Source organism: Daldinia decipiens, assembly GCF_022478715.1.
Source record: "Daldinia decipiens strain CBS 113046 unplaced genomic scaffold F4813scaffold_2, whole genome shotgun sequence".
Classification (NCBI taxonomy): Eukaryota; Fungi; Ascomycota; class Sordariomycetes; order Xylariales; family Hypoxylaceae; genus Daldinia; species Daldinia decipiens.
This window is the reverse complement of record NW_026054545.1, coordinates 993,044-1,015,130: the sequence shown is the minus strand read 5'-3', so window position 1 is coordinate 1,015,130 and position 22,087 is coordinate 993,044. Positions and strand designations below refer to the sequence as shown.

Genomic DNA, 22,087 nt, shown 5'->3' with positions numbered 1-22,087 from the left:
ATGATAACATAGCCTACGTTGAATCTTAGATCCGTGAGTGCTAGAAGTCAAGCGGTACCGGAGCCGAAATCCGAGAATATCGCGATCCACTTACGGAGGTCCCCCGGAACCCGTCTTCGAGCTTACCTACTATAGATATATTTCTCGCTCTTGTAGACTTTGCTATTTTAAAAAATGCTGACTTGGATATTCCGGCAAGAATATATTTTACTGCTGGTCTAATTTCGAGACCCCTAAAGGGGGCCACGAATGATTAGGAGAATACACATTTATTAAAGGCAGCTGTTTGTATCAGGAGATATCCACATATACCTACCTACGCTAGGCGTCTAAGAATTATAGAGTTATGCCATTAGACAACTACTTGTGTCTGATTATTCCCTTAATATCTACCAAGCAAATATTTTCGTCGGCCACATTCCCACTTAGACCTTCTACTAAGAAGCCTTCTATTTACCACCCTTTTTTAGCTGATCCTATTCCGGCCTTGTGTTCTCATGGTTTACTCAAGCTTCAGTGCCACTTTAGTGAGGAGAATACCGAAGAGACTTTTTAAGTCCCACTCCACCCGATAGCCGCATCGGCCTTGGGATCATTTGATTGGAGAGGATCAAGTATTTTGTCTAGTAGTCTAAATTTCGGTATGATGTAGTCCACTACCCGCACGAATTCGAGCCGAGCACCTTGAACCCAAACCCCATCCGGTACTACCCCCCTTAAAATGTGATGCCCGGCTTCAAACCCCGTGGGTATTTAAGTTTTATCTCAAGGGTAACATATCAAGTTTCACAGATCTCGCAATTTATCCCTAATTTTACTCTGTACCTTAGGTATTCAATATGGTTCTTGCACCTCACCCCAATCCAGAAGCCCCAGTGCTATCGCACTTCAGCCTCGCCGGTAAGACTGCTCTAGTCACAGGAGGATGTCGAGGAATTGGGCTTGAAGTCGCACGGGGGCTTTGCGAAGCCGGCGCGAAAGTGGCGATAACCTACTCAAGCACGCCACCAAAAGAAGCGGATGAGATAGCTGCGCAAATATCATCAGCCAACGAGGGTCGACTAGTCAAAGCATATAAGTGTAACGTGCGCTCACGGGCCGAAATTGAAGCCGTCGTGAACGCAGTTACAGAGGAGGTAGGCGGCGGCCGGTTAGACATTCTAGTGGCGAATGCGGGCGTCACCGCAAACATCGCGGCTCTGGATTACCCGGAAGACAAGTTCCGTGACTTATTCGACGTCAACGTCAACGGTGCGTTCTGGGCGGCGCAGGCTGCGGCGCGCGTGTTTGAGAAGCAGTTTAAGGCGGACGGGCAACCGCACCGGGGCTCCATCATATTTACAGCGTCAGTGTCGGCAACACTCGTCAATGTTCCTCAAAATCAAGCCGCCTATAACGCGAGTAAAGCTGCTCTCGTACATCTCGGAAAGTCGCTAGCCGTAGAGTGGGTGGACTACACAAGAGTCAACAATATTTCGCCGGTATGGGATCTCACTGTTGCACCCAAACATTGAAACGAATCAATCTAACTATGATTTCCAATAACTAGGGCTTTATTGAAACAGAAAGTAAGTCTTAGGTTGCGTTGTATGAATGGGTACACCATATCTAACGGATATATAGTGCTCGACGTTCACCCTCAGGAATGGAGAAGCCAGTGGATCGAGATGGTTCCCGGTCGTAGGTTTTGCAAGCCATCCGAACTTAAGGGGGCATACGTTTTCTTAGCGAGCGATGCGAGCAGTTATGTAACAGGTCAGTCCTAATTTATGTTTGGTTGAGGCTCCTACTAATACTTTGGATTAGGTGCTGACTTGATAATTGACGGAGGTTATACTCTGCCTTAGCTAACCCGAGTAGCAGGTAGGTTATGTACTTAACCTAAGGTAGGATAGGAGATAATAGGAGAAACATAAAGGGCTTAAGTAGGTACTAGTTACCTGGGTACCTATATTCTCCCTTCCTATCTGCCCCCTTAGTGTCTCCATACCTTTGAAAACATCGTGTTAAACCCTTCGACGACTCTCTTCAACTCAAAGCTGTCTATTTTTCCTCTTTTAGGTAAATATTGAATATATAGCCAATTATAGGAATGACACTTCATTCTCCTTGCCTGATACCTAAATTGCCTGCGGTGGCAACCACCCCATCCAAATCCTCAGCTTTGCCAACGCAGATGTAGCCCAGAAGAGCATAGCGGTTCCAATGGAAATATAAAGGGGTCGCTGGAAATATTCTCCGAACCACGCGCTTCGCCTCCACTGCAGATATGCAGCGGTCGTTACTTGGTACTCCCATTTCTCCAGCGTCAGCTTTCCAGTGACTAGTTTTTCGGTCAAGAGAGCATGGTATGCGGCTTGATTCGTAGAATAAGCAATGTGCGGTCGCAGCAAGGTGACTGCATCTCCAACTAGCAGGACTTTGCCTCCCATAAAGGAGGCGCGTGAAGAGCAGTAATCAGTGATCAGATGTAGGAAAGGCGATCTGATTTTTTCAATGACTTCGAGATATGGTGGCGCAAATTGTGTTTTGGCTATAGACTTTTGGGTCTCCCAAACCTCAGGGCGGACTTGTCCGGGCGGTAGTTTGGTTTGATGCCGTCTACCATTAATATCGGTCATGATTGTATCTAGGGAGGAAAGAGGAACGTTTGTATACCAGCAGAAGTTCAAGAGGCGCTTGCCAGGCTCGACGGAACCGCCTTCTCCTGGTATATAATAACTACGCAGCGACATCAGCAACTCTGAGCTTTAACATAAAGGCTTTCAACTTACAGTATCACGTGGCCGCCTTCACCCTTTAATATCGAATAGGTTATATTTGCCCGAAATACTTCTCGCGTCTCTCCGCTCACTTGCTCCTCTGGAACTACACCACGCCATGCCACATATCCCGTATATTTCCGGTCTGTTTGACCTGGGTCTAAAAAGATCGTGCGGACTATCGAGTTTGGGCCATCAGCACCGATTACTAGGTCTGCCAGTGCTTGTGCATCTGTGCCGCCGTCCATATGATCTTTATAGCGAACCAGTAGCTGACCAGTCTTAAACTGCTCTATCCCTACGACTTGCTTTCCAATTTCATACCTTGCTCTTGCATTGGCGCCATGTGAATTCTCATCTGCCCTTAAATCTAATGCAGGCGGATGGGGAACATAGTGGCTTGCTTGCATGTCGAAATTGGCCCTTAGCCGGAAATAAAGTGCATCCCACGAAGACATGATCCGATTGATCCGTAGAAAAGGACGGATCTTGCCCTGTCTATCGAGTGACTGTAGTTGCACAGCCGAAATACCCAAGGGGATGTCTGAAGTGCGATCGAAGCGCTTTAGAAGGTGTTGTACATCAATGCCTAAGCATACTCCTGCCATGTGAGAGACAGGTGTATGGGTGAGTGACTGTTCCAAGATTCGGACTGTGCTTCCGAGACGGTGGAGCATGATGCCGTGCATGAGTCCGGAGAGGGACCCGCCGATCTATTCAAGATCATAAACATACATAAACATACACAAACATGGAAATATACAGAAGTATTAGGCGTAGCTTACGATAATGACATTTTTGGGTGGCGAGTAATCTTTTTCTAGTTGGCGTTTATCCATGCTGTAGATTTTCCACCTAGGTACCTAGGTAGTTGTGTCTTCGGGATAACGGTTACTGAATATCGGAGATGAGGCAAATGAAAAAACGGTCTTGGTCCGGATAGTTCAGTTATTTTAAGAAAGAGTCGATCAGCCCACTTTTATAAGACTGAGGCGTTCGCCGGGGAAAAGGGGTGCGTATTAGCTGATAGCGTTGACACGAGTGCTTTGCAAGGATTGCAACAATATGCATGCGAGTCGACATGTCTGACATCCTACCCATAAGTCTCAGTTCGGATCGGAGGAGGGGTGTACAGAAAGGGGGGTGGGGGTTGTAATATAGCAATGCAGGCTGGTCGTCCATCAGTCCAGTTGGGGTCAGTGGCTATAATAGACTTACCTTTACGTGTTCTGTCCATCGTCATATTCTGTCTAGAACACTAGGTACACTCGTATACGCAATAATCATGACTCGCTTTCCCATTGTGTCAGAAAACGAACTCAGCGACGCTCAGAAGAGCGCTCAAGATGGCATAGCGAACCTCTTCTCTCGATTCCCAAGCCATCTTACCCAGAAGAATGACCAAGGCCTATTTTACGGTCCATATTCCTCATTATTGTGCGTCTTCACTTAGAGATAGCCTCGAGTGTTTTGCTAATAGTTTGTTACAGTTACACGGAGGACATTGCTGACCCATGGCTTGCCCTCGCTTCCAAGGTTATGCGTCAGAAACGTTTTACATTTAAGGAAAAGGAGCTCTGTATCCTCGCCGTCGCCTCTGAGTATGATGTTCCATATTTACAGTATGCTCATTCTGAAATCGGTATTTACGCTGGCTTCACGAAAGAACAGGTGCAGCAGGCGTTCCACGGAAAGCTTCCTAGTGGTCTTAGCGACCGTGAATCCACCGTTTACAACCTGGCACTGAAACTTACAAAGCTGCGTAAGCCACTAGATGATGCAAGCTTTGAGCATGCGAGAGAGATACTAGGGCAAGATGGGGTCGCTGGCGTTGCGCATATTGTTAGCGGATACATCTATGTCTCAATGCTATCTAATATTGCTGATGTTGGTGCCCCAAAGTCGGGAGAGGGCACGTTTATAGCAACTAAGAACCCTGATATGGCAAGAGAATAGATTTCTCTGGATATTACCCAGCTTGTGTGAGTTAGGTACTATATATAGGGGATAAATTGAAACATGCTGCACTCAAATAATAAATCTACCAAATAAGCGAATCTGGCGCCATACTCTATTCGAACGAAACAGTGATCGAGGCTCTAAACATCTGGTCTACCTTACAATTCTAGCCTCTCGCCATTCACTAGCGATGGAATTTCCGAGCGCAATGATAGACATATCTCCTAGAATGTCAAAAACTGCGACATCCACCGCAAATTCCTTCTTAATCCAATTGCGAAGGTATACCGCACTTAAAGAGTCAGCCCCGGCCATACGAAGTGGCTCTTCCAAGTCGATATTTTCTCGGGGAGTTCTGACTAGACTGCAAATATGGTCTGCAAGTGCGCCGGCTACGATTCCGCCCATTTCTGCAACGGAGCTCGCGGAAATCAGTGTACGGCCTACGCTAACGGTAGCGTCCGGACTATCTCCTGTTTCTTGGCCATTACCACTCTGAACAAGAGTATGGCTCCAGAAGGGATGATGGAATGCCAGGGGAAAGCTAGGACTTCGCCTATCTTGCAAGGATGGGTTAATGATTCCTGAAACTATTTGTGCCGGGATTTGGTCTAAACCAAGGTTAGGATCACAGAAATGATCAAACAGAGCTAATATATCTGATTCAGACAGCACTGTGTAGACATTCTCTGCAGCAAACCTTTCGGCTAGACCTTTGTTTTGGGATAGTAATCCACCGGTGGAAAGGAGGCCAAGATCTAGAGAGACAGCCTTTTCACCAATTGCAAGGCGGTATCTCGCCAAGGCATCTTGGTAAGTGTTTCCCGACGAGTAGTTGATCTGTGTTGCTTGACCCATAATCCCGGTGATTGAAGACGTCAAGATGAAGAAATCCATCCCCTTTGGAAGAAGATTGTGTAGGTTCCAAGAGCCGCTAACTTTGGGATCAACTGCAACTTTCCAATCTTCGAAGCTCATCTTGTCATACATGATATCCTTTCGTTCTGTTAGCTTATAATTTTAATCAATCATTTGTCGTTTTACTCACCTTGAGAACGCCCGCAGCTTGGACACATCCTTTGATTGCAGGTATATCTTGAAGTTGCTGTAGGACCCTTTGAAGTGATGAGTGGTCTGAAATATCACATGCTGGTGTGTAAACTTTAGCACCCGACTGCTCTAGGTGTTGAATCGTTGTCCTGGCTGCCTTGTTTCGTGGACCGGAGCGTGATAAGAGAATAAGATTCCGAGCACCGCGACTCACCATCCATTCAGCTATGCATCTTCCAAGATCTCCTAGACCACCGGAGATCACGTAACTGGCAGATGGATCGAATAGATCACCCTTTACAGATTTTTTGTGGATCTTTACAGATATCAGCCTTAGTTACCTAGATCAAAAGAAAGCGGAGGCTCACCTGTATTTGGCTTTCGTCATCATACTTGATGACAATCCGTTCTTCACGATCAAGATCTCTTATATGGGAAGAAACCGTTTCAATAACAGAGAGGTCAATTGTCTTTACGTGGAAAGGGTGGATCGAAGTCGTTTCGCCTACTTCGGAAAAGGGCATTTCCAATCGATCAAGTTGGTGTTGTAATACTGCAACTACATCCAAAATTCGAAAACCGACAGTGGCTGGTAGCTCGAAGAGACTTATTGGAATAGAACTATCATCTGAGACTTCCCTGATGCTCAAAATCTGGCCGAATTTTGACACACATTCTGTTAGCTGCAGCATATCGGTGCCCACGAAGTCCAGTATAACGTTAGCTTTCTCCGAAAAACACGATTTAAACGATTCGGTAAAACAGCTTTCTGTGAGCTTTTGGATGCCGCTGAAGAAGGGTTCATCACCTGGCGTCGATATAGTTGCGCATAGCTTTGGACCGTACTTCTTTAATACATCCAGCGTTGCTCTTCCGAGTCTCGTGTCACCACCTCGTACGATTACTAGTTCATCACGCTGGATTCTAGCTTCTCGTACAATATAATTGGCAATGCAGGAGTCCTGTGGCAATGTGGAAGCTTCTTCGAAGGACAGAGATTCCGGTATCTTAGCTACCAGGTTTCGCTTGGCTCGGCTCGTGGAGTAAAATAGATCGGCACTGTAAGCACATACACGATCTCCTACAGCAATATCGCAGTTGGCGCCGACCTTAGTCACGATACCGGCGCATTCTCGACCAATATTAATATTGGAAATATTGCCTGAAAGGATTGAGAAATCAATGGGACCGAGGCCAAGAGCCTTAATTTCGATTTCGACTTCCTCGGGGCCAATAGGTGAGAATGTAGAGTTATCTTCCACAATTTGCGGTTTTAGGAGGCTTTCTGAGTCATAGAATGTGATTGTAAAAGGTCTCGCGTCTTTCACACTTTCCGTCGTCAACATTTCTCTTGGTAGTTTCTCTGAGATTGCTTTTTTAAACTCTATGTTCTCGTATATTCGACTCAGTTTCAGAAAGCCATCTACAACGATATAATCTTCGGGTTGGTTAAAACCTTGAGACTTCATACCATTCTTTAATGCGAAAAGAATATGATTACAATCATATATTTGTGATTCAGAATCTGTTTCTAGGGTCAGGGTAGCCAGCTTGCAGTTGATGTTTTCCATCCGGAAGACCCTTGCGAAGCCTTCTATCATCCCGTGGCTTGGGGATGAAGGAAATGTGTCCGCTTTGGAAACCCAAAGAATCCTCGAAGCCCTTAGCAAAATTGACTTTAGCGGTTCGAAGTTACCTTCGTCTAATCGGGAGAGAATGGCCTCTTCTAGATCGAACAGCGTGATAATATTTCCAAGGGAAGAAATGTCTTCCTGGGGTTTTGATAAATCCATGCGGATCACACGAGAGCCTTCGACAGAAAGTTTCGAGGCTAAAAATATGGCCATATCTTCTTGGACACTTGAGCCGGGTTGGACCACAATGGTTACATCTGGAAATACAACATCTTTAGACTCTACTGCTGTTGCACAAATGATGCTCATTAGATGAGATTCCTCATCAGCATAGTCGCGAAGGATGAAGTCTGTACCTGAAAAGCCATTTCGGCGTAGTAACATATTCCAGGATTCCTCATTTAGAAGAGGGCTCAATACACGGGTTTCGTCTGTTTTTGGCCACCATCCCGGCAGCAAGCCAAAAATAAACCCGGCATCAATTCGGTCTGGGTGTATGTACTCGTGAAGAAGGAACTTGCCCCCCGGTTTCAATAACTTTCGTAGTCGCTGAAGTGTGAGATCAAGGTTGTCCGTGATATGAAGAATATTAGATGCCGAAATGACGTCGAACATATTCTCCTTGAATCCTTGTCTCAGGGGATCTTCTTCAACATTGAGGACAGCGAATTTCAATTTCCGAGAACAAGCTGGAAATCGTTCTCGAGCACCCTCAAAAAATGTGGAGGAAATATCTGTATAGTAGTAGCTATTGAATCTCTCCACAGGAGATGCAGTACTCGAAACTCCTTTGAGAACATGTTCAGTAAAAGAACCCGTGCCAGCCCCAACTTCAAGAAAGTCCAGGTTGGGATATTTGAATGAAAGGTCTGCTAAGTAGCTTTGGAGTTTCTGGTAGCATATAGAGCTCGCTAACAGTTCTTCGTAGAATCTTCCTATGAGATTATCCTCAAAAAATAGCTGTACCATATCAGACTTCCCTTGCAAGACGTTTAGGGCATTATCAGCAACTTTGAGGATGAAGCCTCCAAGGAACCCATGCTTTGCGACTCGAATTCGAAGTGAGCCGTCATCCGTTATAGATGCATCGTCAATTGTTTGGCTTAACTGCCAATCCATCCAGCTTACATATCTTCTCAGATATGGCTTCGTAGAATCAGTTCCCATTGCGGTCACGCTCTTACGGAGTTCTTTGACCATAAAGTATAGGTAACGTCTGATATCACTAAAGAATTTGCTCGGCCCAGGAGGGTCAGGTCCGCAAATTGACTCCAGTCGTTGCAAAATCCTTGTACCTGATAGGGCATCGACATCCACAGCCGTCTGGACACTACACCAAAATTGGTCGTGGCCAGCAATTTCTTCAGGTCTTTTATCGGAAGCGATGATAGTAGTTTGAAGCCCTTCGACTACCAGCCTCAGATGTTCTTTATCGTCCGACAATGCAAACCCTGAATAAAGCTTGGTTCTTGCTGTCTCACCCTCAAATTTTGCTGATGCTTGGATAGATTTGTGCGGCAAGTTAAATCCTTCCGCTGAGATCCAGATTTTATCGATTCTAGATATGGCTTGAGTTGGAATTATTTTGTCTCCTCCACTTAAAGACACCAAGGCAAGGTGTAGAAAGGAATCAAGCGTTCCAGGGTGAATGATAAATGAACTGCCCACGGTAGAGCCACTCAGGGGACTGCTCAAACTTAACTTTGCCGTGAGAGTATCAGTGCCGTCATGATTCACTGTCGTAATCCCTTGAAATGAAGGCCCATAGTGGAACCCGTGCTTGATGAAGTTGTTGTATATCTCTATTGAATCAAAAACCTTATAGCACTGTGTATCTCGCTTTTGGAAGTGGTCTTTGTAATAGTGAGACTTCTGCTTATCCTCTTCAGCCCATAGCTCTGTTTCGTAATGAACTTCTATCACCCCAGAGCAGTTCTCAGCCCAATTACCAGAAGTTACTGAATGTACAGAGAAACCCCAAGAGCTTCGGGCTGCGGAAGTGACTTTAAGAGGCTTTAACTGTAACCTCGTCTCCAAGTCTCCAGATTCAGAAGGAACTGCAATAGCAGATTGGTATCGAATATTGTGTAAAGTAAAGCCAATCATATTCCGATATCGGTTTGCAAGCTGTGAAACCCCTTGTATAGCCATGGAAATCATGGCAGAAGCTGGATAAACGGCTCTGCCGTTCAGCTTATGGTCTACGAGCCATGGCATATCGGAAACTTGAACGTAACATCGCCATTGAGGTTCTAGTGGGTTCCAATCTCGGCTAGGGGAACCAAGAAGCTCGACGTGGCCATGTGCTCTAAGACGATAATTCCGAACAAGAGGGCTCTCGCACCAATATCTCGTCGAGTGGTCGAATGGATACTCTGGCGCGTCGGCGAGACAAATTCGGGATCTTCGAAATGGCTGCTCTGGGTCATTTACGCGTCGTAAATCGATGGGAACACCGCTGCAATACAATTGCCCTAGCAATCTTAAGAGCGTAACCGAAGCGGATTGCTTACGGTACAGCGCAGACAGATATTTGATTGATTTTCTCCGAGGTAAGGTCTCAACGACTTCTTCAATAGGAAGACGTAAAGCTGCGTGGGGACCAATTTCAATAAGATTGTCAACTACGATTGCTTCATGATGGCTACCATCAATCTTCTTGCGGAGCGACAGGGTGGAATCTCTGCAAAGTCGCTCCACAGCCTGCGAAAATAAAACAGGGGAGACCAGATTGGCTGTCCAGTAGGTCCCTTGACAAGCTCTTTCTCTGGTCAAAATAGAGCCTGTGACTGACGAGATCATCTTGATGTTGGCTTTTGGTTGGGGTGATTTAAGGATTCCAAAGTGCTTTAGGCAATCGGATACGACCAGATTCATCTGAGGAGAGTGATAGGCAACAGGAACGCGTAGTCGTCGTGCGAAAATGCCTTTGCTCTCTAGGATCTGTCTAAGTCTTTCGATTTCAGATTCCTCTCCTGATACTGTTGTACTGCGTGGGCTGTTGATACAACTGACTACCAGAGGGAGATCTATATTAGTATGGTCGCAACTCATATTATTGAAGTAGTTGGTTACTTCTTCAGCAGATAGGGCCACAGCTAACATAGCTCCCCTGCAGCGGCTTTGCTTAGAAATTGTAGCGGTAAAGTAGCCACGGTAATATACTATACGCAGAGCGGACTCCCGTGTTAGAAGCTCTGCACAGTAGCTATTCGAACGTCAGTGGGAGTAACTATACGGAAGGATGCCGACCTTACGATGCAGCAATTTCACCCATTGAGTGACCAACGACAGCAACAGGACTAATACCAAATGACCTTAAGAGATCAACCAACGCCATCTGCACAACTGCAGTAAGGGATTGGGAAATGCTCGGGTAATCTATCATCGATTCTTTCTCGTCTTTCAAAAGTTGGTCTATAATGACTTGATTAGTGGTATTCCAGGTACTTGTTGAACATGAGCCGACCTACCTCGACAAGACCAAGAGCAGCCCATACCCACGAGAATAGATTCTGCGGCCTGAATGCTTTCTAAAAAGTCCGGGTACATCAAGAGTTCCCTCCCCATAGCGTACCACTGCGCACCTTGACCAGTAAATACGAATGCTAGCCGTGGGCTCTGTTTTGGGGTATTAATGGGGGTAGAAGCGAGTTTTACAAGAGCTCGTATATCTGAAGTAGCTGAAACAACTGCAAATGACTTTGCCGGTAGTGAGGTTCGACGAGAGTCAAGAGTGTATGCAATATCGGAAACCGACGGCATTGCATCAATATCGAGCATCTTTGAACAGTATTTCCCCCACGTAGAAACCATGCGTTGAGTAGCAATCCCTGTAGAAGCAGACCAAACAAGAAGCTTTGGAAATTCTTCTATGGTCGTTGAGAGGAGAAGATTCTCAGTCCGGAAGTATGGATTGGCTGTTCTAAAGTTCCCTACTAAACCTCTATGTCTCAGGTAACTAGAAACGTCGTCGATGACGATATGGGAATTTGTCCCGCCATATCCAAAGGAATTAATAGACGCCCTTCGGACTTCGCAAGCAGGCCAAACTATTGGCTCCGCCGGCAGAGTTATCACGTAGTCGTAAGACGCAAGCTTTCTATTTAATGATTCAAAATTCGTATTTGGTGGTATTATGCCGGACTCTACGGCGAGGATTGCTTTAATCAACCCCGCAATACCGCTGGCGCCTTCAAGATGACCGATGTTTGTTTTGACAGAGCCAACATAAAGGGGATCAGAGGAGTTGCGATATTTATGGAAAGAATCTGCAATGGCACCAACCTCCATTGGATCTCCAATTGCTGTTCCCGTTCCGTGTGCCTCGAAGAACCTCGTATGTTCCATGCTTAAGTTCGCTCGTTTATATGTTTCGCGGATTAGTTGAGCCTGAGCTTTGAGATCAGGTTGAGTGATTCCAGGCGTTCGACCATCTTGATTAGTACCGGTAGACCTTATGATAGCCCGTATGGTATCATTGTAGCGAAGTGCATCAGAGAGACGTTTTAGTATCACAACTGCGACACCTTCACCGCGAGAATACCCATTCGCACGATGATCAAAGGTAAAGCATCGACCATCAGGAGATAGCATTTGCATGTTGCTCAGGATAGTACTGTAATCGGGGTCTAGTAGCAAATTGCAGCCAGCGACAATACCCATATCAGTAACGCCGCTGAGCAATAACTGACAAGAAAGGTCGACAGCCATAGCACTACTTGAACAAGCTGAGTCCAAGTTAACTGAAGGCCCGCGGAGATCAAAGAACCAGCTTAGACGATTTGCTATCATGGATTGTGTAGCTCCAACTGCTGCATATGGAGGAAGTCTTTCAGAGTCTTTCAGTATCAGTTGTAGATAATCGTTTGTGAAGCAACCCGTGTGAACAGAAGACCTTGAACCCTTTACGTCTTCGAGTCGTATACCGGCATTTTCAAGCGCTTTATACGTTGTCTCAAGTAGAATTCGTTGCATCGGGTCCATAGCAGAAGCTTCCGTAGGAGTCAGCGAGAAAAAGTTGGCATCAAACACTCCAAGGTCCTCCTTGATGAAGTGAGCACCCCGTGTACGGAGGGCATGACGTTGAGTAGGGTGATAGAATGCGTCGACATTTAGGCGATCCCGAGGGAACATCGTCATTGCACTCCGCTTGTTTAGAATCATAGTCCAGAAATCCTTTTCTGAGGAGGCATCTTGCGGAAAGTTCAGAGATAGCCCACATACCGCAATAGGTTCCTCTTCGATAGACCTAGGCATCATTATAGGACAGATCGAAGAAGAATCACAGCAAAAAATTGTATAAGCAAAAACACATCAAATATGAGCCTTAAAAAAGAGGAGGTAATAATCAGAGGAAAACGTCCTTCCTGTGATATAATATGCAATTTTGAACTCGTAGAACCACCCACACCCATATTACTGGCCAATACAATAAGTTTACCAACGTTTATTATGAACAAGAAGGTCTATCTCTTTCCGATAAAGCTTTCTGTAACCGAATCATAGTTCAAGTACCCACGTCCGATAGAAATATTAATCTCACTTATTAGGTACCTAGGTACCTAGGCATGTATTACAAAAACTGGGTGGAAACGGGATATATTATTGTACAATATTCAAGAAATACTACGTAATATACAATTGATGTTTAATAGAAACTGACGATATTATAAGAGAAAAAACTATAAGAACCATGCACATTACCAGCGGATGACTTCACAACTTCTAGATTTTTAGTACCTAATTCCCTACTTAGGTAGGTACCTAACGTACCGTAACGAAGCATTTGAGATTACCTTGACAATGCATTTTCTTTGCCTCCATGGTGCAGGGACTAATAGCAAAGTATGTCTTAAGAGTTACAAGGCCGTTGTCTCACATATAGTGATAAGCTAACAATTTGTTAGATCTTTGAGTTCCAAATCGGTAGGTAGGGTTGGAAGTACTACGTCTGAATGCCTGGAGCTAAATGAGTTGTAGCAGCGTTACGGTACGAATTAGGGGGAGATCATACGTACGACTTTGTCGAAGGTGTGGTGGCACAGGATAGAGCACCTGGTAAGCATAAGATTCAACTAATTAACGAATGAACTAATAAGCTGATATATATTCTAGGGATCGAGAATCTTGCCACCTCCGAGGATTTGTGTTTTGCGTACTACAAACCTCACAGTACAGAATCATTCAAAAAGGCAGTTGACGACTTGGAAAAATATATCAAGACCGACGGACCATTCGATGGGATCATCGCCTTCTCACAAGGGGTTTCATTAGCGTGTGCTATACTTATCGACGAATTACGGCACCGAGAATCCGGTCTCCGATGTGGGATTTTCTTTTCCGGTCGGCCCCCTTTTATCGACGCGGGGACGCCACCGACTCGCTATTCCCACACCACCCCTTCCAAGACCAGAGAAGGGACAATTAATATTCCAACTGTGCACATTTGGGGAGCCGAAGACAAAATCGAACCTGGTCAGGCTCTGGCGCTTAGCAGACTATGCAGCTCGGATAATAGGTACGAATACATTCATGGTGGTGGTCATGAAGTACCAGGGTCAAGGGATAAAGAAGGCTTAATAGAGTCGGTCAATGTGATACGATGTATGTTAACTCAGCTCGGACGCAATTGAGATGTGACCTAGAAATGGGGGCGACGTAAGGACGTACCTGTTACAGTTTTCCCTATTAAAATTAATGGAAATGCTTTTGCTTGTGAAACTATCACTTAACAGCTTATTGGAGTACAGAGCAACATTTCTTTATCCCTTACATGCTGTTGCTCATACTGATTCTCTCTACAGGCCCTGATCCTAGGCACATAGGTAATCGTGGACCTTTTAAACGTCCTTCATCCTTTCAAGCAAGCCTCCTCCAACTCCCATCTCCACCACACTCTACAATTTCTACACCAAGCTCTCATTTATCTTAAGTTTTAGCCAAGCTATCACAATGATTACTAGTACCAAACTTGACGGTATCGCCCTCGTTGTAGGCGTATGGATGTTACCTATCCCACAGGTATATACACGAGTCGCTAACATACTGGAATTTAGTCTGGCAGCGGAATCGGCCGAGAAGCTGCTTTCTCCCTTGCTGAGGCCGGCGCGAAGGTTATCGTATTTGCAGACAAGAATGAGGACACAGCAAAAGCCTCATCCGAAGAAAGCAAAAAGTATGCGATTAACAAAGACTACCAAAGCACAACCTTTACGATGAACGTCCAGGATGCACAGTCAGTCCAGGACATGGTAGATTTTGTTGTCAAAGAGTTTGGTCGCCTCGACTACGCCGTCAATGCGGCTGGCGTAAGTGATATACCATACTAAGCTAGTACTATACCATAGTCTCTAACACCTCTCTCGTCTTACTAAGGTTGACAACGGCGTCAACGCCCCTGTAGCTGAGATTGACGTTGATAATTTTGACCGCATCATGAACATTAATGCCCGCGGCAATTTGGTCTGCGTGCGTGCTCAGGTTGCAGCGATGCGCAAGCAGGAACCTAAGACTTGGAGCAGCAGGAATGGTACGCGTGACATTGGGCGCGGTGCCATTGTTAACCTTGCGTCGGCCAATTCTTTTGTTGGTCTCCCGGGCAAAGGCTGCTACACCATCTCAAAACATGCATTCATGGGAATCACCAAGATGGCAGGTCAGTATAAAAGAACACCAAGTTTAGAGACTCTCGGGAGTGGTAACTAATATATGACAGGCCTTGACCATGCTCCTGAGGGGATTCGTGTTAATGCTGTGTGTCCAGCTTGGGTACGCACACCATTGTTGGATATAGAGATACAAAAGAACCCCGAGGTACAAGGCATTATCTCGGCTGTTGTTCCTATCAAACGTGCAGCTGAGTGCGAGGAGGTGTCTGATACCATTGCGTTTTTGTGTAGCCCAGCGGCCAGCTACATCAATGGCGCTAGTTTGCTTATTGATGCCGCTATAACTACGACCGTACGGCTATTTTAAAAATAGCAGGGTAGAATCTTGGAGGCTATATCCTAGTTACCTAACCTGGTAGAGTAGCACTATTATATTACAAGAATATATTGGGTTTTATTTTGCCTACGATCTACTTTCGGAGTCCATCTAGAATGTGACGGTACGTTGGCGAGAGGGACAACTGGGAAGAGGATGGAAAAAATATCGCTTCTGCGGATTGTTTGAACCGGATACTGTCGGAGCATAAGAGATTCTACGTGTTAACACAATAGCACATAACAGTGTTGCATTACCTATGTCTTTGTGTAGCATATAGGGCGGTGTAGTGCACTCGCATCTTGATTCCGAATATGTCTCGGCCTATTTCTAACCCCTATTACGAAATGAAGTCTTCCTCTACAGAAAGGGTAAAAGAACTGCATTGCATGAAGATGCTGCATGTAAGAGAGAGAGTACGACTTTAATTAAGCCACTAGTTAAAGTGACTAGCTCGGTGGTCATCCCCGGGTGTGTTTAACTCAACTTTTCCCTTGAGTGCAACTAGTTAATCCAATTGATTTGGATGGAGAGAATTTCTGAATTATGTTCTGAGCAATCGTACGTAAAATGGTCTGTATTAAAATATGCTTGATATACTATAATAAACTTAGCAAAGTCCTACGTTTCGGATTTTAACACTTCTATGTAGTCGGATTATAAGTGAAGAAAAAAGGGGAAGAGCCCCAACCCTTAACAGAAAGTCTTCCAAGACGCCAATTAAACCATTTCTGGATACATATGGGTAGAAATATAACAGAATTTCTTGCTAGCAAGGATCTGAAATCTCGGCTATAATACTTGATAGTAACCTGTATTCCGTAACTATTCCCTGTATCTCATTTTGGCGGAGTGACGAAAAGCCGCTCGCGTTTCATAAAGACAGAAAGGACAAGGGATAGTGCGCTGGCTGTGATAACCAAAATAAACGTATTGTCAATACTTTCTATTATGGCATTTAAAACGCGTTGTCGCTGATCCGAAGTGAGGTTGTTGAAAAAGTCTCCCCCAACCCCTGAAACCGCTTGTTGGACAACGCTCCGCGGCATATCAGGTAATATACTAGCAATCTTATCGGTTGAATCGTTCAAGAAAATGCTGTTGGATATTACCAATGCTAGTGTGATACCACTGATTTGGCCAATTCCAATGAAAGCTACCGCTTGCGACAGCAACTGGGGCGCTGATTTCACCTGTGCCACTGCGAACCCAGCTTGTGAAAAGAGGCCAACGCCAAAGGCGGTTAGAATAGAGTACCCGTGAATGCGAGCGTCCGTCGTATTGATGTTAATAGTATAAAGCAACACGCTGCCAGCTAATGCCAGAGCTGAGCCGACTACATACCACGGCATGTAGTATCCAACTTGGGCCATGACCGCTCCGTTTAGCATAACTGCAAAGACTAGTGGCAATACGAACGGGAGAAGCTGGACACCACTTCGCAAGGCGGTTTCTGCTTTGGCAAATTGGAAGTAGATTGGGATGAAATAAATGGGAATCGTAACGACGACTTGCGCACTAGCCATTTGAGCGAAGAGAATATCCATCTCCCAAGATTTTATAAGTGAGGTGGGAAAGAGGCGGCTTTGAGGCTTAGTGAGCAAGGAGAACCGCTGCTGTAGTATAAAAGCGATCCAGAGAACTCCCGTCGCGACAAAGAGGCCGATTGTCTGACCACTGTTCCATGCATAGACACTACCGCCGAATGAAATGACCATCACGAGGGTTGTGATCGCGCCGGCGCTAAGTACTGTCCCTACCAAGTCCAGGTTCTTTACCCGGGAAAGAAAGCTTTGGCCTCGGTGAGGATCAGCGACCGGCAGGAGGAATAAATAAATAGGGGCAGCAAGACCTCCGATGCAGAGGTTGATATAAAAGGACCACCTCCATGTGGCAGAGCTGTCAGTGAATGCACCGCCAATTATAGGCCCAAGACTATTCTAGGGGTTAGTATACCTCGCGCTTCTATCCTGCCAAAGGTTTAGGAGTAAAGGGTTATACATACATTGTGCCAATACCCCATGTTAGCCCAACAAATCCTAGGTACATGGGCCGTTCCTGATCATTTGTCAGGGCAGATACCATGTTGATTGTCCCTAGATATATGCCCATTCCTCCAATGCCACAGATGGCCCGACCGCCTATGAGTGCATCGAGTGACGGAGCAGCTCCGCAAAGCGCAGAGCCAACCTCGAATATGACCACACTGGAGACGAAAAGTGATTTGCTCTCGAAATTGGAGTACAACTGACCCCTACACTCTTTGTTAATAATTAAATACCTAATGAATTAGGCCTTGTGTAGCTATCTAAGGCGGGGGCATGACATGTACCTACCAGAGCAAGTTGGTTGCAACAGCGCCTAGAGCAAACGCGACGGAAATCCAAGGCAGTTTTTCAATACCTCCAAGCGTATATATGATGTTTTCTTGGATATTGGCAACAATGGTGTTATCGAGTGCAAAGAGAAATAGGGCAGCCAGCAAGGAAAATACAACGAAGAACCAAGACATGGGCTTCAGTTTTCGAACTGGTGGATCTCCGGCCGAGGATTGCTTATTGTTCGCAGTCTCCGCATCCGTGATTGAACTTTGAGCTTTCACCTCCGTCTGCTCTTCCCGCGAGGGCTCGAGCTGGGAAGAGGAAACCTTCTCTAGAACGGACATAGTGAAGTCAACTTGAGTGCTTTCGTTATAGAAATGATTGTAACGACTTAGTGAGAACCTTACAGGGGGAAGAACGAGAACATTGTGCAGTAAAGAACTTATACGTATCACCAGTCCATAAATACCTAGGTACTCTAAGACACCGTATGCTTGTCATCTTAGGCTGCTTGTAGGATAGGTATCCAGGAAGGTAGGTACTTAATGTACCAGGTATTGGTGTCATTCTGAAAAGCAAACAAGCAGGGATATCTATGAACTTGAGATTTCACTCTTCATAGCTAATATTCATATGAATCAGCCCTTAACCATTGTACTTCATGTTGTATTACCTTACATGTTGGTAGAGGCGTATACGGTCCCTCCAATCAACTGCCCTCAAACCATTCGGGGTTTGATTCTTGATCGGATAGCACAATCCCTGGTGGTTACATACATAAGGTACCTCTTAATTGAAGGTACAGTAATATAGCATCAGCCTCTTATAGGTTATATAATCATGATTGTATTAGGAATCGTAGTTAATGGTGTTATGTATAAACCACATCCTCCAATAGTCCTGCTATTTTGACAGCCAGTTATTTTCTCAACACCTTTTCTCTTGATTTCTTCCATTACCCCCACCATAATATCTCCAATAGGCTACCCATCACCACAAGTTCGTCAATGAGAGTTCAATCCCCAGAATGTCTTCAGCGGAAACTCAACCCGATTTTAACCCTAATGACACCAAACAAGACGAATTGAGAAAGCTTCTCATCGCCATGATGATTGTTCCAACAGTAGTGGTACTCATTCGCGCCTGGTCTCGGGCTCTAATGCCAGTGTCTACCATGTCAAAAACCCCTAACAAGTTCTGGTGGGACGATTGGACGGCATTTGCGGGTGCGGTAGGGGCCCCTATAAGGCTTTGACCACGCGGTACCTAACTATGGCTAATTAGTATTAGGTACTAAATATCGCAGTCTGTATAATTGGGTTAAAGTTACTTGACCTGGGTCTTGGACTTCATGTTCAAGTAATACCACCAGGAAATGTCGAGCCGTTTCTGAAGTTGCTCTGGATTGTCTACTACATTTTTGACACGGGGACTGCTGTGTCCAAGTCTTCAGCTCTATTCTTCTATGCTCGCGTTTTCGGTTCGACGAATTCTCGGTTCAAGTATGCATTATGGATAGTGCATGCTATGAACGTCATATGGCTCGTCACGATCTTGCTAGATGTTACATTCATGTGCACTCCCATCGCAAAAGCCTGGGATACCACATTAGAAGGTCATTGTCTTAACACTGGCCGCTTCTGGATGGGTAGCGGTATAACCAGTCTTATTATCGACATTATTATCCTGGTGATGCCCTTGCCGATGTTATGGAAACTACATATGAAGACGATACGTAAAATTCAAATTTTAGGTGTCTTCGTATGTGGATACCTGTGAGTTGCTCTTTTCTCCATTTTTCTCGACTCGGCAATCCCTATACCCTCCTACATAACTGACACAAGTCCATAGCGTCGTTGTGGTATCTATCGGCCGCCTTGTCACCATTATTCAAGCCGGCGACGAGGTTGAAAAGGATCCGACATGTAAGACTCTTTTACCTACCAATTATACTCAATTTTCTGCCTAATAATCCATACATAGACAAGATTTCTACACCAATTCTCTGGTTAGGTTCGGAGATCGCCATATCCATCATCAGTGTCAGCCTCCCGAGTATCTTTTTCCTAGCCCAACGAGCTTACCGCGATGGTGCTTGGAGTCTTCTCAGCACTCGTTCTCGTCACTCTAAGACTGGACTTTCAAGCAATCATCGACCGTTTCACGATGAAGACGGAGATGAACTTGTCAGACGGTCGACTGACTCCCTTCATAAACACCCTAGAAGCCTCTCAAATGCGAACCCGTACCTTACACAAACCAAGGCAACGGCGCAGTTTGCAGGGACTGAAGAGAGCATTGAACATACTCAACACGCTGGGATTCATGTCCGTCATGACGTTGTGGTGGTATAAGAATCTTACGTGCTCAAGGTGATGTATTGTAATAGTACTAAGATTTAGGTACATATGTGAGTTATATGTCTACGGGATTTTACGCACAGACAATGAGTTGGATGGGCCGGACCCAAATTATGATGTTCTAGTTATTGACGTTGAGCTTCAATGTTATGAATTGAGCAGGCTATTAGTGTAACGAGAAATAAATATGAGAATTATCAATCTCGGAACTAGTAGTACATACAAATATTATAGCTACCTACCTCGCATATTTCTCCCCTCAAACCTTCAAATATCTTCTAAGTACCTAATGAACACCGTTAGCCCGTGGCTACGACCCGGCAGTTGGGACATGTCAGATTATCCACTTGACCAAAAGGTAACTTGTAATGTCATAAAATGTCATTACTTATTATATGCGACAGGACATAATCAGCCCCGAGTTAACCTTCTAGCAGCGTTGGGCACGGGCCACGACTAGAGGGGTCGGGTTGCCATCAAGATAGGTACCTACCTACCAGGTAATGTACCTAACCTAGGTACCTATCTAATGTAAGACTGCACACCGGCTACATAGAAAAGTGGCGTCACGGGTAGCTTAGCAGGATTTTACAAGGCCTTTGCAGGGGAACCCCGGAGGATTTGAGGCGTAAGCATTGCTTCTAAATCATAATGCTTATTTCTACTTCATTACTGGTCATTACCGGTTACATTAGGTCCCCGGCGGTGCAGAATTAGAGACAGAGATGACATATAAAGTTCAATTTGATAAAATTCAGGGTTAACACGACGCCACGCATAAAGTCACGCAGTAAGGTATGAATCAGTACTACCATAATATATAGGTAGGTAGGTACTTCTACCTAGGTATGTAACTAACAAGCCTAATTCGCATTTTCTTCCTTTTTAGGATCTGCAAGTACCTCTTTGTGATTCTGCGACTTTATCTCGGTGATTTTGCGACTACACTTTATATTGTCTACATCATATCAGGTCTCATGTTTGGCATATGTGGAGAATCTAAGACGTAAGTCATTTGGGGGCCAATTCCTGTTCCGAAAGCTACCCAATGTGACAATTGCGCCACGAACGTATATGAAAAGTTACAAGAGCGAATCCTTCGGGTTAACTCAAATTGGTCCTCTTCGACGTAGACTGGTGCCTCACGAGCAGAAAACGACTGTTTATTTGAAATATGTCAAGCTTGCATCTGCTGGTGGTGTCTACCTGACATATTTATAAAGTGACACATTACATCTCTATCACAATGATAACGCGGCACCCAGTCCAAATAACCTCAGCTATGGTGTTGGTGATTATAAGCCTCGTACTTTTCTAGTTCGGTGGCTCTGTACTTATTATATATGTAAACTTTTGTGATATCTTATCGAATTACATTTACTTATCCATTGTATTAGATCATATATGCACTACTCTACCCCTTTGTAGTTTCACTGACGGCAAGATAAGGCATAAGGCTGCATCTAAATTGATCTTAACAGCCGGCTTTCGTTCAGTTAGCGCACAACCTACATGCTTATATTACAACAATCTCTTTTTGCGCTATGCCGATCTTGTCTCAACCGGTATGTTTTGCATAAGCCCAAAGATCGTCTTACGAAGTGCATCTCAGCAGACGACGATTGATAAACCCACTCGAAGGATCTTAACACTTTCGTACTGATGGTGTGTTGAAGCGGGAAAATACAGATGTAACCGCGGATAGTGCAATCTATATGCCGTCAACTATCAATTGAACGGGTCCTTGAGCAAATAATGTCTTTACAAATAGGTAACTACCTACAGCAGGATTCTCAAATAAACGCCTACCGTATACATATCTGCTTGGAGACTGCATACAGTCTTACCAATATTAGCCGGAGAAACAAAGAAACGGTAAGCGGAAGGATTCATAATTACACAAACAGGAATCCCGATGGTGGGAGAGTGGCGTATATTCATAGGTGTTGATGGCACGGATAGGATGACAGCATAATATGGATGTCAGATTAATATACATCGTGAGAGGGTACATA

The 22,087-nt window shown here is 45.0% G+C and overlaps 8 protein-coding genes across 8 annotated transcripts; 5 read left to right on the top strand and 3 right to left on the bottom strand.

The window, feature by feature from the left end:
* The first annotated feature begins 668 nt into the window (after positions 1-668).
* Positions 669-1,984, top strand: F4813DRAFT_103683 (NAD(P)-binding protein). The gene is made up of 4 exons (XM_049238418.1): positions 669-1,481; positions 1,550-1,568; positions 1,624-1,755; positions 1,807-1,984. The coding sequence occupies exons 1-4, from the start codon at positions 840-842 to the stop codon at positions 1,845-1,847; spliced, it is 834 nt and encodes a 277-aa protein (XP_049104236.1). The 5' UTR covers positions 669-839; the 3' UTR covers positions 1,848-1,984.
* On the bottom strand, positions 1,944-3,736 carry F4813DRAFT_103686 (FAD/NAD(P)-binding domain-containing protein). Its single transcript, XM_049238419.1, has 3 exons — positions 3,548-3,736; positions 2,775-3,475; positions 1,944-2,721 (listed from the first exon to the last, which is right to left on the bottom strand). The coding sequence occupies exons 1-3, from the start codon at positions 3,599-3,601 to the stop codon at positions 2,121-2,123; spliced, it is 1,356 nt and encodes a 451-aa protein (XP_049104235.1). The 5' UTR covers positions 3,602-3,736; the 3' UTR covers positions 1,944-2,120.
* Positions 3,737-3,993: 257 nt separating this feature from the next.
* F4813DRAFT_344009 (AhpD-like protein) lies at positions 3,994-4,750 on the top strand. Its single transcript, XM_049241606.1, has 2 exons — positions 3,994-4,199; positions 4,253-4,750. Exons 1-2 carry the CDS (start codon positions 4,048-4,050, stop codon positions 4,716-4,718), a joined length of 618 nt encoding a protein of 205 aa, XP_049104234.1. The 5' UTR covers positions 3,994-4,047; the 3' UTR covers positions 4,719-4,750.
* A 16-nt stretch (positions 4,751-4,766) lies between these two features.
* On the bottom strand, positions 4,767-12,664 carry F4813DRAFT_396934 (putative polyketide synthase; the record flags this gene model as incomplete). The annotated part of the gene is made up of 5 exons (XM_049247883.1): positions 4,767-5,717; positions 5,770-6,087; positions 6,140-10,613; positions 10,663-10,822; positions 10,879-12,664. The coding sequence occupies 5 exons, from the start codon at positions 12,662-12,664 to the stop codon at positions 4,875-4,877; spliced, it is 7,581 nt and encodes a 2,526-aa protein (XP_049104233.1). The 3' UTR covers positions 4,767-4,874.
* Positions 12,665-13,210: 546 nt separating this feature from the next.
* On the top strand, positions 13,211-14,040 carry F4813DRAFT_384978 (serine hydrolase FSH; the record flags this gene model as incomplete). Its single annotated transcript, XM_049246178.1, has 4 exons — positions 13,211-13,252; positions 13,315-13,333; positions 13,388-13,465; positions 13,523-14,040. 4 exons carry the CDS (start codon positions 13,211-13,213, stop codon positions 14,038-14,040), a joined length of 657 nt encoding a protein of 218 aa, XP_049104232.1.
* Positions 14,041-14,211: 171 nt separating this feature from the next.
* F4813DRAFT_344000 (uncharacterized protein) lies at positions 14,212-15,627 on the top strand. Its single transcript, XM_049241605.1, has 3 exons — positions 14,212-14,715; positions 14,783-15,062; positions 15,123-15,627. The coding sequence occupies exons 1-3, from the start codon at positions 14,623-14,625 to the stop codon at positions 15,380-15,382; spliced, it is 633 nt and encodes a 210-aa protein (XP_049104231.1). The 5' UTR covers positions 14,212-14,622; the 3' UTR covers positions 15,383-15,627.
* Positions 15,628-15,980: 353 nt separating this feature from the next.
* F4813DRAFT_396927 (putative MFS drug efflux transporter) lies at positions 15,981-18,072 on the bottom strand. The gene is made up of 3 exons (XM_049247882.1): positions 17,728-18,072; positions 17,397-17,645; positions 15,981-17,326 (listed from the first exon to the last, which is right to left on the bottom strand). Exons 1-3 carry the CDS (start codon positions 18,054-18,056, stop codon positions 16,231-16,233), a joined length of 1,674 nt encoding a protein of 557 aa, XP_049104230.1. The 5' UTR covers positions 18,057-18,072; the 3' UTR covers positions 15,981-16,230.
* A 571-nt stretch (positions 18,073-18,643) lies between these two features.
* Positions 18,644-20,252, top strand: F4813DRAFT_343998 (uncharacterized protein). Its single transcript, XM_049241604.1, has 4 exons — positions 18,644-18,943; positions 19,003-19,487; positions 19,564-19,637; positions 19,696-20,252. Exons 1-4 carry the CDS (start codon positions 18,740-18,742, stop codon positions 20,064-20,066), a joined length of 1,134 nt encoding a protein of 377 aa, XP_049104229.1. The 5' UTR covers positions 18,644-18,739; the 3' UTR covers positions 20,067-20,252.
* The last annotated feature ends 1,835 nt before the right edge of the window (positions 20,253-22,087 follow it).